This window comes from Oncorhynchus mykiss, chromosome 11 (genome assembly GCF_057628025.1).
Source record: "Oncorhynchus mykiss isolate SJ-2025 chromosome 11, ASM5762802v1, whole genome shotgun sequence".
Classification (NCBI taxonomy): Eukaryota; Metazoa; Chordata; class Actinopteri; order Salmoniformes; family Salmonidae; genus Oncorhynchus; species Oncorhynchus mykiss.
Genome location: NC_143032.1, coordinates 65,337,473 through 65,352,886, shown reverse-complemented (window position 1 = coordinate 65,352,886; position 15,414 = coordinate 65,337,473). Strand labels below are relative to the sequence as shown.

Here is a 15,414-nt window from a genome sequence, read left to right as displayed (position 1 = left end):
GCTGTATTCTAAGCGTTCACCAATCTGGTTTCAAGCCTGGTCATAGCACCATCTCTGCTGCAACCTTGGTGTTAAATGATGTGGTAATCGGTATGGATAGGAGGAAACACTGTGCGACCCTCTTTATTGACTTATCAAAGGCTTTCGATACTGTTTATTGGTAAAGAATATTGTCTGCAATTGGTATGGACCAGGAACTTTTAATATATTCCCTGGTTTTCCCAAATTCCCAGTTGAAGGATTCTCGTAATTAGGAGAGAATAAGCAGGAAATCCTTCAACCAGGATTTCTGGAAAAAAAAGGGGAATATATTGAACATTCCTGGGATTTTGCAACCCTAAGTACTGTATATATTATTCTCCAAATCACATAAATGATGATTAATGCATAAGTACATTGGATGGTGCCCTCATTGATCATGTACATGCTTATAAATATCTGGGCATCTGGATTGATGAAAAGCTATCTTTTACAAATACATTAATAATTCAAATGACTTTAATTATAGTAATAGCTCATGCCTTTCATTAAATAGCAGAATAATAATAAAGCAAAATAATTCAGTCGACATTTGTACAGGTTATTGACTATGGTGATATTGTCTGTATGAAAGCAGCTGCCACTGTATTGAAGCCAGTGGACACAGTTTATCACAGCACATTACGCTAGGTGATTCCGTACACATCACTGCGTTTTGTATCAGAAAGTAGGCTGGCCCTCTTTGAAGTATTGTAGATCGATGTATTGCACTCTTTTTGTTAAGAAAGCCCACCTGCATAAACTTCTGCCGTACCTTACTTCATTCTTAACATATGAGAGAACAGTTCGTACCTCCGCACCTTACTTGTGGAATAATCTCCAGGCTCTCTAAAATTGGATGAATTGGTGCCTCTAGGGCAATTCAAAATGCAGATTTTTACTGAAGAATGTGTTGGTTTTCTATGAGTATGTTTTGCTTTTTGTGTATTGATGTGAACCTTGAGTATATTGATGTTTATAGTGTATATTGATGTGTGAAAATGGCAGATCTGTAAAAGAGACCTTGGTCTTGGCATGGCTCCCTGTTTTTGCTTGTTTTTCCTAAAAACCACTGGCATGTAATCGTGTCATTTGCGCGACTTGCAGAATCATAATAATTTATGCATTCATACCCAGCTAACAACAAACATTCCCACAACTTCAGAAAACATTCCCTTAAGCGTTTAAGAGTCTCATTAGGTCACCTAACGTTTTCATATGAATGTTACAGTGATGTGCAATGACTGTTTCCAAGATATCATTCATTCCCTTAATGTCAAAAAGACTTAACCAGAATGTGGTTACCCTGTTCTCAGAATATTCAATATTAATGTTATAGACACATTTCATGGGAATGTTGCAAGAACATTCATGTGTCCAGTTTTCTGGGGGTTAGATGAATATTCCATCAACGTCACGCCAAACATACACAGAACATGGTTGCCATGTTCTCAGAATATAAGATGTTAATGTTCTAAACAAGTTGTTCTATCATGGTCTCCTGGAGGTTTTGGTCTAGTTCTCAGCTTGATCCGGGGTCACGCATATTTAGGACGTTGCCTGATGGTCCCAAAAAATGATATGAAATGGCCTGAATGGAATATCAGCCGTTTTACGGGCTCATGACCAATTGTGCAATTGTGTGTGTTGTTCTGGCACAGATAAAAAAATATATATAATAATGTTTACATCTTTATGCCATCATTTCCTATGACAGAAAAGAGCGTCTGAACATCAGAACAGTGACCACTAACCTCGATTTGGATGAGCATTTCTAGATCAATGTCGATGATGAATGACATACTACTCATCCAGGAGAAGGCCCAAATCCCCAACACTCTAAGAAGGAAGAGGGGGCATTACAGAGGCCAGCATGCAGGATATCTGACAAGACAACCTCGGTGAGTGGATGAACCACCTTGAACCCCTGTTCTATTGGCGAACGTCCTTTCACTGGAGAATAAACTGAACAAGCTCACTGAGACTATCCTATCAATGTGATCTGAAGAACAGTAATATTCTATGTTTCTCTGAGTCGTGGCTTAACAAAGACATTGAAAATATCAATCTAGCTGTTTCTTTCTATACAGAATGGCAGCTGATCCATTCATAGCTAATTAATTCATTATGTGTCTGTTGGCAAGATCAGGGACACCCATAAAGATCAGGGACACCCATAAATCACAGCTGTCGTGATTTTTTTTCTCCATACGGTACGACTTTACTCGCATAAAATAGTGGTGACAGATATACATGGTAACATTGTTAATTTATACAGGAATTATTATTAAACCTGGTTTACGGCATTCCGATCTTCCTGCTACGCCAGCTAATCTCACATCATTGATTTTATTTACTTAAATCAGCAAATTTCGGGTTTTTCTGTATAGTTGTCTAATGTTTGTGGGGCATATTACTCTATTTTAATATTACTCCTAAATCACTATGATAAATACCAATTGTTTTTCTTGAGTGTGCATTTAACAGAGCTGAGATTTACTTAGATGTGCAAAGTGTAGCAATACAGGTGAAATCAGTCATTGACACAGACATGGTGGGGTACCAGGAAGATTGGAATGCTGTGAACCAAGATGTTGGGAGTTCAAATCCCAGGTGAAGACATGTTGAATGATAGTTACTGTATAAATAAACATATACAATGTAATTATGTATGTCAAATATGAAAGTTGAAAACTGTGTGTGGGTGTCCCAAACCTTTCCAACAGAAAAAGAGCTTTCAACATGGATCAGTGATTCACCAATCAGTGCCTCAATGGACTCGGCAGTAGTATCAAGGGATGATGTGTAATGAAAGTTTCTTTAGGGCGGTGACGTCCTAAAAACGTCTTTAGGAACAAGCCGGGAACAAGAAAAACCTTCGGAGACCATTGCAGAATGTCCTATGTATTAAACATCCTTGGATAGAGGAATGTTCTTACAACGTTACAATGAAACATGTCTATAACATTAATATCTTATATTCTGAGAACATGGCAACCATGTTCTGTGTATGTTTGGTGTGATGTTGATGGAATATTCTCCTAACCCTCAGAAAACTGGACACATGAACGTTCTTACAACATTTCAAGATTATTATAGTTTTGTGTTTACATTTTTTTTGTTTTCGATTCTCATTTGAAATTCAGTTTAGTTTCAGTTAGATTTCAGACTTGATTTACTCGTTTTATTCAAATTTAGTTTGACAAAAACATTTCTACTTCATTTTTATATTATTTAGTTTCAGTTTTAGTGACAGAAAGCAGCATAGGGCTAGAGGTCTTCACGGGTCGAACAGACCCGAAATTCCGAGATCCAACCCGGGACTCAAGCGGGAGCTTGTTAACTGTGTTAGCCAATTGCAGCACAATAAAAGGTACAGCTTATGTACAGCTGAAACTGGTTCTGGCTGTTCATGTCAAGTGTGCCTGCTGCTGAGGAGAGAGACAGAGCGAGTGAAAGGAGACTTGGCCTAGGCTACTGTTGATTGGGAACATGTAAGCCTTTTTAATTGAAGTAAAATTAAAGTTAGAGGAGAAATAGTATAGTGAAAAGAGGCCTACAAAAAGGTCCTCGGGGACAAGTTTTAATGGACAAAGATGAGAAGAACCAAATAGACTGTGTCGGAGGCTAGGAGATAGTTACAGTGCCTTGCGAAAGTAGGCCCAAACCATGATGCTGCCACCACCATGTTTGACAGTGGGGATGGTGTGTTCAGCTGTGTTGCTTTTACGCCAAACATAACGTTTTGCATTGTTGCCAAAAAGTTCAATTTTGGTTTCATCTGACCAGAGCACCTTCTTCCACATGTTTGGTGTGTCTCTCAGGTGGCTTGTGGCAAACTTTAAACGACACTTCTTATGGATATCTTTAAGAAATGGCTTTCTTCTTGCCACTCTTCCATAAAGGCCAGATTTGTGCAATATACGACTGATTGTTGTCCTATGGACAGAGTCTCCCACCTCAGCTGTAGATCTCTGCAGTTCATCCAGAGTGATCATGGGCCTCTTGGCTGCATCTCTGATCAGTCTTCTCCTTGTATGAGCTGAAAGTTTAGAGGGACGGCCAGGTCTTGGTAGATTTGCAGTGGTCTGATACTCCTTCCATTTCAATATTATCACTTGCACAGTGCTCCTTGGGATGTTTAAAGCTTGGGAAATATTTTTGTATCCAAATCCGGCTTTAAACTTCTTCACAACAGTATCTCGGACCTGCCTGGTGTGTTCCTTGTTCTTCATGATGCTCTCTGCGCTTTTAACGGACCTCTGAGACTATCACAGTGCAGGTGCATTTATACGGAGACTTGATTACACACAGGTGGATTGTATTTATGATCATTAGTAATTTAGGTCAACATTGGATCATTCAGAGATCCTCACTGAACTTCTGGAGAGAGTTTGCTGCACTGAAAGTAAAGGGGTTGAATAATTTTGCACGCCCAATTTTTCAGTTTTTGATTTGTTAAAAAAGTTTGAAGTATCCAATAAATGTCGTTCCACTTCATGATTGTGTCCCACTTGTTGTTGATTCTTCACAAAAAATACAGTTTTTTTTTTGAAGCCTGAAATGTGGCAAAAGATCGCAAAGTTCAAGGGGGCCGAATACTTTCGCAAGGCACTGTATGTGTTGTAGGCCTATAGTTGTGTTTCTGGGGATGTCACTTCTTGCCACTGTTGGGCAGTAATACATAAATTGATGGGTCAGGTCATAGGTTAGGGTAGGTTTAAAAGCCCAGTGCTGTCAAAATTCTGTTTTTTTATGTGTTTTGTATCATATTGTACAACCGCTGATGAAACGAACACTGTAAAAGTTTTTAAAATGTGATCAGTGTTATGTCCTGATAGTTGCTGGATGAGAATACAGCATACACAGGACCTTCTAATCAGCAGGTTTGCAGGGGCGGGAGTTTTGGCTGTCCATGGTGACATCACCATGCGGCAAATTTGGTCAATAGACCAATAAAAAAACAGTTCCAAACCTCTCTGCCAATAACAGCTAGTTTTCAGTTTCCCCCTCCTCACTATGACCACCCCAAGACAATCCTAGAAAGATTCTTGCCTGTGAATTTTTGGGGGGCTAAAAATGGATGGATATCGGTTTTTCATTGTATTTATTTAACTAGGCAAGTCAGTTAAGAATAAATTCTTATTTACAATGGATGGCCTACACCAGCTAAACCCGGACGACGTTGAGCCAATTGTGCGCTGCCATATGGGACTCCCAATCACGGCCGGTTGTGATACAGCCTGGAATCGAACCAGGATGTCTGTAGTGACGCCTCAGGCACTGAGATTCAGTGCCTTAGACCGCTGCGCCACTCAGAAGCCCAACTAAGCTCCTGAGGCATTTATAAGTTGTATTTTTCAAGAATCAATCCAGTATATATCCCTCAAACTTAACTCTGGACCTCGAATCCAGTTCCACTGCACTCTTTAATTGTTCCCCTCTAATCAGGGACTGATTTAGACCTGGGTGCAATTAATTATCAGGTAGAACCGAAAACCAGCAGGCTCCGGACCTGTTAGGACAAAAGTATTAATATAATTGATGTATAAGTCCAAAAATGAATGTAGCAACTAAGGATTCTAGCTTTAAAGTCCCAATGCAGATGTTTTTATCAATATCAAATCATTTCTGCATAGCAATTAAGTACCGTAGTGTAAATAAGAATTTGTTCTTAACTGACTTGCCTAGTTAAATAAAGGTTCAATAAAAATGTTTTCAACATCAGAACTCCAAATAATATTATCCAATGTTTCTAAACAATGTAATATAAACACACACTATAGCCTCAATACAATACAAATTATACTTTTGATATCATGGATGCCTGGTCAGCCCTTTCAGACATAGCTCTGTATATGAATTTGAGAGTGGTTACATTTCTCCAGGCCCATGCATCCCTCAGCTTTTTACCAAAACAGAGACTGGGTGTTCCATTTGTTATTGTTTCAATGAAGGACTCTAGCTTTAAAATGATAAAGTGAATCTCAATGTGACTTGGATTTAAAAGGATTAGTACCTAGACTGGTGCCAGAAACATGATGGAAGGAAACTCTTTCCCCATGTTTAAATTAATGACATGCTTTTTCAACTTTAGTAATACATGTAAGAAGAATCAACCTTTATCTGACAGAAACAGAGAGGAAAAACAACAAATGAAGTCATAGCACATTTGTTAGTTAATGATAGTGATGCACTAGTCCCATAAATCCCAAACCTAGGCAACAGCAGCATTAGGTCTGAGGAGGATGTCGGATTCTCTTGGACAATTCCGGGGAGGGTCCGCTTCAGACAGACAACTCTTTATTTTATTTCACCTTTATTTAACCAGGTAGGTTAGTTGAGAACAAGTTCTCATTTGCAACTGCGACCTGGCCAAGATAAAGCATAGCAATTAGACACATACAACAACACAGAGTTACACATGGAATAAACAAACATACAGTCAATAATACAGTAGAAAAAAGAAAACAAAGTCTATATACAGTGAGTGCAAATCAGGTAAGATAAAGGAGTTAAGGCAATAAATAGGCCATGGTGGAGAAGTAATTACAATATAGCATTTAAACACTGGAATGGTAGATGTGCAGAAGATGAATGTGCAAGTAGAGATACTGGGGTGCAAAGGAGCAAAATAAATAAATACAGTATGGGGATGAGGTAGATAGATGGGCTGTTTACAAATGGGATATGTACAGGTGCAGTGATCTATGAGCTGCTCTGACAGCTGGTGCATAAAGCTAGTGAGGGAGATATGAGTCTCCAGCTTCAATGATTTTTGCAGTTCGTTCCAGTCATTGGCAGCAGAGAACTGGAAGGAGAGGCGGCCAAAGGAGGAATTGGCTTTGGGGGTGATCAGTGAGATATACCTGTTGGAGCGCGTGCTACAAGTGGGTGCTGCTATGGTGATCAGTGAGCTGAGATAAGGTGGGGCTTTACCTAGCAGAGACTTGTAGATAACCTATAGCCAGTGGGTTTGGCGACGAGTATGAACTGAGGGCCAACCAATGAGAGCGTACAGGTCGCAGTGGTGGGTAGTATATGGGGCTTTGGTGACAAAACGAAATAGGAAGCCAATTCTAGATTTAATTTTGGATTGGAGATGCTTCATGTGAGTCTGGAAGGAGAGTTTACAGTCTAACCAGACACCTAGGTATTTGTAGTTGTCCACATATTCAGAGCTGTCCAGAGTAGTGATGCTGGACGGGCGGGCCGGTGTGGGCAATGATCGATCGCTTGTATTTAGTTTTACTTTCATTTAAGAGCAATTGGAGGCCACAGAAGGAGAGTTGTATGGCATTGAAGCTCGTCTGGAGGTTAATTAACACAGTGTCCAAAGAGGGGCCAGAAGTATACAGAATGGTGTCGTCTGCGTAGAGGTGGATCAGAGACTCACCAGCAGCAAGAGCGACATCATTGATGTATACAGAGAAGAGAGTCGGCCCGAGAATTAAACCCTGTAGCACCCCCATAGAGACTGCCAGAGGTCCGAACAACAGGCCCTCCGATTTAACACACTGAACTCTATCAGAGAAGTAGATGGTGAACCAGGCAAGGCAATCATTTGAGAAACCAAGGCTGTCGAGTCTGCCAATAAGAATGTGGTGATTGACAGTCGAAAGCCTTGGCCAGGTCGATGAATATGGCTGCACAGTAATGTCTCTTATCGATGGCGGTTATGATATCGTTTAGGACCTTGAGCGTGGCTGAGGTGCACCCATGACCAGCTCTGAATCCAGATTGCATAGTGGAGAAGGTACAGTGGGATTCGAAATGGTCGATAATCTGTTTGTTAACTTGGCTTTCAAAGACCTTAGAAAGACAGGGTAGGATAGATATAGGTCTGTGGCAGTTTGGGTCTAGAGTGTCAACACCTTTGAACTCTACCAGGACATCACAATTTGAAACCAAAGTTTGCAGGCAAAACAGTGGTTTTAGTGAAGGTAGATGATACAAACTAAACACTTACGAAAGGCATTCATTAAAAATAACCTCTGCATTCTCCATTTCCTAGCTAGCTACTACTTTGTGTATGTTTACACTAGGAAAATAAGAAGATGTGGCGGTGACGTCATTGGTGACACGCAACTTATGCAGGAACATTGGTACATTGTATGAGGCTATCAGTCTGTCGACAGAGATTAGTGACGCACAAACTAGGCCTATTTAAAACATCGGCATCTCCTGGCAGCATTTACCTGCCAGATTCAGATGCCTGAAAACCCTGTTGGAAAGAACTGCTTGGAAACCCCATTCAATTTTTGCCCAAAGTATTTTTTTTAACTACCTAAAAACTGAACATAATTTATTATGTTTTTCTTAGTTCGTTTGGGAGTCAAAGATAATAGTTTCACTAAGGTTCACATTTTTCAAATTGGTTTCTTAAATTAATATAGTTTTTTCATGATTAGTTTATTTTCAGTTTTAGTTTACTATAATAACCTTCCAACATTGGTAACCATGTTCTGGGTATGTTCTGTTTGACATCAAGGGAGTGTTCTAACACTAAACGCCAAAACATGCTAAATAGGTTCTTATGATGTTTTTGCTGACATACAAAGAATGTTCACCTAACTTAGGAAAACTGGACACACAAACGTCAGGGGAACATTACTGGTAACATAAAAATGGTCTATCTAGAATTGTTAACTAGTTATTCACAGTCAAACGCTCTTTGCAGTGACTAAACATAACTTTAACATTGGCATGTAAGAAACAAATCTAGCGACCAACCCTTATAAATTGCTTGATCCACTCACAAAGGGCTGTGAATCAATAATTAGATTATTGCTAACTGGAAAAACTAAACAACAAAAAACACTGGGCACAGATGTCAGTTCAATGTCTAGATTTGATTTACATTCGTTTGAGTTGTCAACTAATGTGAATTCAACAAAAAAATGTCACCCCGTCATTGGATTTAGCTTAAAAGTTGGGTGCAAAAAATACAAAATTCCCGTACTTTGATGACTAGATAACATCACATAGATTTTTTGTTGTTGAAATTATGTGGAAACAACATTGATTCAACCAGTTTTTGCACAGTGGGAAGTGTTATTGTTGGCTCATGTTGGCAAGCTCATGTTTTTTCTGCTGGACAACCTCAAGCGAACCAATTCACATCCAGCTTACTGTGTGTCATTTGGCGCTATAAATGTTTTGACTAATGTAGGGTTATGTGATATTTGGCGAGACCTCTTCTATGATATGCTACTCTAAATATTTCGATATCCGATATAATCGTTTTGCTCTGTTAATGACTAAATCATTCCAGACTGTGCAATTTTTGTGCTTATTTACAATATCATAGTCACACTAACCAGGCTTCCATCTAAACTTTTCATGAGAGTAAAGTACATGTCGGGGAAAAAAAGCACATTTGTCATAAACGTTCCAAATGTCGACAAAACAAAATACACTAGACAAGGTGGGCACTTTTTGTTTCAGTAAAATGGCGGTGGAAAGGCCTTGATGCGCAAACCCCTTGGGTTGTGCCGTGGCGGAGATCTTTGTGGGCTATACTCAGCCTTGTCTCAGGATGGTAAATTGGTGGTTGAAGATATCCCTATAGTGGTGTGGGGGCAGTGCTTTGGCAAAGTGGGTGGGGTTACATCCTTCCTGTTGGCCCTGTCCGGGGGTGTCATCGGATGGGGCCACAGTGTCTCCTGACCCCTCCTGTCTCAGCCTCCAGTATTTATGCTGCAGTAGTAGCTAGGGTCAGTTTGTTATATCTGGAGTACTTCTCCTGTCTTATCCGGTGTCCTGTGTGAATTTATGTATGCTCTCTCTAATTCTTTCTCTCTTTCTTTCTCTCTCTCGGAGGACCTGAGCCCTAGGACCATGCCTCAGGACTACCTGGCATGATGACTCCTTGCTGTCCCCAGTCCACCTGGCCATGCTGCTGCTCCAGTTTCAACTGTTCTGCCTGCGGCTATGGAATCCTGACCTGTTTACCGGACGTGCTACCTGTCCCAGACCTGATGTTTTCAACTCTCTAGTGGTAGAGATACTCTTAAAGATCGGCTATGAAAAGCCAACTGACATTTACTCCTGAGGTGCGGACTTGCTGCACCCTCGACAACTACTGTGATTATTATTATTTGACCATGCTGGTAATTTATGAACATTTGAACATCTTGGCCATGTTCTGTTATAATCTCCACCCGGCACAGCCAGAAGAGGACTGGCCACCCCTCATAGCCTGGTTCCGCTCTAGGTTTCTTCCTAGGTTTTGGCCTTTCTAGGGAGTTTTTCCTAGCCACCATGCTTCTACACCTGCATTGCTTGCTGTTTGGGGTTTTAGGTTGGGTTTCTGTACAGCACTTTGAGATATCAGCTGATGTACAAAGGGCTATATAAATAAATTTGATTTGATTAATAACCATCAAATCAAAGTAAACTTGAAGTCACGCAATTATATTTTGTGGTCCTCCCACTAGGACTCTGGAAAGCATAGGCTACAGTTTATTAGGCCACAGATCAAATAAATGATGATGAACTTCACAGGGTGGTGAAAGTCCATGGTGATGAGCTTGATTGCGCCTTTCCAATAAAAATAGGGTCTTATTCTGGTGACATGATGATCGATACTTGGCTGCCAATTGACAAATCAAAATAATCTTGCTATATTGTCCATAATAATCTCATTATGTATGTACTGTAGCCTAGCCTCACTGTATCTGCAAGCTGTTGGTTCGAGAGCACGTGCCAAGACCAGAGTAGGCACATTTGCTAAATAGCGCAAAATTCTAAACCATCAGTAGAGTTGAACATGCTATGGAAACCCATTTAACTAGTTTTATTTTTTTCGGTACATGGAAATTTAACCGCAAAAGTTTATGTGCACTACATCATCACACACAGCATTTTATCCACAAGCCAATTTGATGGAAACACCTCTGGTGGGAAAATGCACATATTGTTTTCAGCAGATTTTAGAATATCGGCATGAAAATCTGTTGGCAACTGGATGGATAACTTAGCTATTCTCATTAAATAATCATGTTTATTTTGGCTTAGTTTATAAATGTATACTTAATGTTTAACATGTTGATACAGTCTAACTGAAAAAAACTGTACAGTTTATTTGTAAAGTTCAAATAGAGTCTTGCACAGTCTTATCGGTATATCGTCTTACACTTCATGATACATCTTCAATGTCAAATATTGCGATATTCGATTTAATCATAAAAATCAGCCCAACCCCAGACTAATGTCACCTAATAGCCTATACATTAGATACTTCCTTCCTTGTTTTAGGGTGAGTATTGATAAAGTGGGACACTTTATGAAAATGTGCTTTCTGGAACACCTTACAGGAACATCCCATTGTCTCAACCCCCAACATGATACCATTCCAAATAGCTTAAAAACTCTACTAGACTATACAAAATAAAAAAAAATATTGAAAAATGGATGGATGACTCTTCTTCAAACATATTGTCCTGAGACCACATTTATTGTCGATACTGGCAAATTGGGACACCTTGATTGGCAAAGTGGGACACTTCATTCTTTATTGTAAAGAAGGATGAGTTAGAGATTTGAATATTTTAATGATAAATTATTCATATGCATTCTTTAGATATTTTTGTGGAACATTAAGAATGATAATTTATTGTTATTATTATTACACTATTATTCATATTATTATCATCATCATCATACTTGATTATAATTATATGAAGTAGCCTATATGTAATTGTAAATCCTATAAATAACAAACTTCATCTAGGCCTATCAGCTCAACATTCTCAACAGTGTACTCTAGTGGAAATTTTGTAGAATGAAACCAGAAAGACCTCACCCCTCAACAATTTCAATTAGTTTTATTGTCACCAGAGTCAAATACAGCAAAATAAATGTTTTTTTGTCATCGTATGGTTATGAATATAGCTAGCTAGGATTTTTTATGTTGTTGAATTAATATCTTTCTAAGTAAAATGCAGCTATGCTAGCTGATAACAGATTTGAGGAAAATTAAATCCAACATTTCATCTGATTTAGAAAATTTAGAGGATTTCTGTTAAGAAAACATGTATTTCATAATCCCCCCAAATATTTTATTGCATCAAAATGGCCTAGAGGAGTGTCCCAGTTTGACAGTAGTTAAATTGGCATACTGGGACACCGCCAAAATGTCTATATTCTAAAAAGGTGAGAGAAGTAAATCAAATTAAATAGTATTGGTCACATACACATGGTTAGCAGATGTTATTGCTAGTGTAGCGAAATGCTTGTGAGTAAAAAGCACATCCCATTACAAAATATGTTTTACTGAGACACTGAATATCCTTTCCTAGGTCTAGATAACCATAACATTTGACCTCAGAACCCTATGTAATTTTACTTACCATTATGTCTCTAGTCTAGAGACACGTGTCATTCCATGGGATACCACGCCCACAGCGATGACGTCACTCCCATTGAACCCATTAGTTATCCTGACATACTTCCTCACTAACACACAGGCATTGATTGTTGGTTATGTTATTGTACACATTTAAAGATATCCATTACAAAGCTTGAGTGTTTCACTTTACCATTATTCACCCTACATTTTATTCCACTGTTAGAGTTTAACTAACTCACCTGTCAACGCTGATCACGCACAGGGTCATGATGGAGGCTGTGCAGCACATTACATCCATACCAATGAAGATGTTGCAAAACACCTCCCCAAAAAGCCACTTGCCTCCAGTTAGGTCGGTCACTATAACAAACGGCATTACAACTATTGCCACGGAGAGATCTGCCACGGCCAGAGACACGAGAAGATAGTTTGATGGTTGTCTTAGTTTTTTCACCACGCAAACCGCTATGACAACCAATGTGTTTCCCATCACAGTGACCGCTGTGATGATAGCCAACATCACTCCGATAATTATCTTCTCTCCACTGCCGAAATCAAGTAGTGTCTCCCCGCACGTATCGTTCCACATGACTGTAGGATCAGCGGTGACGTTGTAGACAAGCTCCAGAGTGCCATTGATAACTTCGGAAACATCCTCTCTCTTATTGAAAGTGTGATCGACGTCCGAAGTATTGAACATTACGACAACGTAATCCCGGCGGTGATCCAAGGGACACCTCGCCAGTGTAGGCTACTCCAGTTAAGCGCATCCTTGATTAGTTTGTCTCTGGTCTTGGATCCAGTAGCTATTTTCTTATATAAAAAGACAGCCAGTACTGAGAAACATAAGCCCGCTCATCAAAACCATGCACAGTCAGAGCTTTCACCTGCCCAAAATAGTGATTCGCACCTCTTCAAAAATAAGAGGCGAAAAACAATAATGCATTCTATGGACAGCACCGCATTTCTTCAGAGAAAAATCCCTAAAACGTCACAAATCACTTGAAATGTTAAGCAATTCTTAAAAAGTTGTTTGCACGACGAGCTTGTTTCCCTGTGTGGTTTGTTTCGTTTCGCTGACAGATGTGAATTTCCTCACGAGTGGTTTTAGCTCCGTCTGCGAACGCTCACACCAGAAAATGAGTTCACAAACACAGGCTACGACGCAAGTTAATTGAATAGTATCAAAAAGGTGATTTCTCATGTACTAAAAGCTATACGGCGATTATGAGGGGGTGGTGGGTGGTCAGGAGGGACAACAGGATTTAAACAATGAAGGAAACGGATCATTCTTCACATATTTACATAATCGGAAATCTAAATTGAGGACAGACAGTATAGTATACTGGTTCAAATTGAGGAGATTGCTGTATTAGCCTAATACTATCCTCAATTTAGATTCCTGGGCTATAAATGCCCAAAATTCTTAATTTCACATTATTAAACATAAACCAGGTAAAATTACTGCTTTCTGTTATTTGTAATCACATTTTCTTTGAGATGTTTTGGACATACTGTTTTACTTGGTATAGTAAATAAAGGGTAATCATTGGTGGGGCCTGAACCAATGGTCCATGGAGAAATAAAGCAAGTGCATTACTGCCTGTGCCGTAAACACCAAACCTCTTGGCAGAGTCTGGTCATAGTATGATTGATTACATGGACGCTACAAAAACAAATATGTGTAATACTTTTTTGTTGTGTTGGTTTTGAAGTGTCAAGTACAGGGTTAACTGTACTTAATGATAAACAAAACAAATAGTTGGCATCTTGCTTCCTAATCAATACATGGGAAAGTACCTGATTTTCCCATGCATGTGCACTGTGGACTGTGACCTTGCAGATCAGATAGGAAACAGTCCTTCTGGTGTCTTCCATGCCACCTCTGGGCCTGGCAGAGGGCAACTGTCTATAAATAAACGGAGGAGGAACATTCGGTCAAAACCACTGGAGTTGAAAACACGTTATTTTCAACATTGGAAAAATGCTGGGGGAGACAGACAGCATGGATAGGACATAAGGGATAGAGAGCTTCTTAGGCTGCTCACAACATCCTCCAGGGAACAGCTGTGGTATGTTAACCACTCTGGGCCTTGGGAAGGCCAGCTCCTTCCCACATAGCACCACTGCCTGGGCTGTCTGTCTCTCCCCCGGATGTGATCACCAGTGCAGCCTAGGGCTTCGCTTGTCATTACCCACTGCTGGGCCTGATGGGCACGCCGGTAATAATGATTGTCGCATTAGATTACCGCCAGTGTCCAGTGACGCCAGTGCTTGGCCAGCCCTACTGTCATTGAAATTGCTCCACTTACAACGAGGCACATTATCACTGGAATGGACGCCAAGGAGACAGTAGTACACATTGTTACACAGGAAAACCCGGAGGACCCAAGTGCAGAGAGCTTATGCAAAACAACCTGTCAGCATCCAGTCCGCACCTCAATCAGCCTCATGTAATGGAGAAGAGGGTAGAAGCAGAGGTGATTAATTGGGATAACAGCTGCTCTGGCAGACTGAAGGAACACTTCTGCTGTGCAAGAGCAAAAGTTTATGCAGTGAGTGACAACTGAAACTAACTGTAGATAGTAGCTGCTGATTGGGGTCACTTCCAGTCACTTCGGCTTTGTGAGATAGTCAGACTGCAAAACGAGTTCAAGAAAATCTTGATAACTAACCCTGTATGAGATTTACAAGTGTAGCACATCCTCTCCCCTCTTTGTGGGCAACCAGTCAGCCCAGCAATCTCTGTGCTCTCTGTGGCTCCAGGGAAGGAATCAATTCCCTAAAACTCTGCCTGTGATAGTAGAGTAGAGAGAATTATTTTGTCATCTGATGTGACTAAATTGGGAAAAATGGGTATAGGAGTCAATGTGCGCAAGTCCAAATTGCTGCGACTGACAGTGTAAAAATAGGTATAATTGTCCTGGTCAATCATTCTCTGCTGTCTTCTCTTTTAACAGCAGATATACTACAAATATAAAAAATGTGGACACCTCTTCAAATTAGTGGATTCAGCTATTTAAGCCACACCCATTTCTGACAGT

The 15,414-nt window shown here is 40.0% G+C and overlaps 1 protein-coding gene across 1 annotated transcript in view; it reads right to left on the bottom strand.

Moving 5' to 3' along the window:
* The window catches only part of LOC110536220 (5-hydroxytryptamine receptor 7-like), an 85,998-nt gene extending 72,541 nt beyond the window's left edge, over positions 1 to 13,457 (bottom strand). Inside the window, exon 1 of the mRNA XM_021621855.3 lies at positions 12,610 to 13,457. Coding sequence (XP_021477530.1) covers positions 12,610 to 13,070 — 461 coding nt within the window. The 5' untranslated portion in view covers positions 13,071 to 13,457. The remainder of the gene's footprint in view (positions 1 to 12,609) is intronic.
* Between the last annotated feature and the right edge of the window lie 1,957 nt (positions 13,458 to 15,414).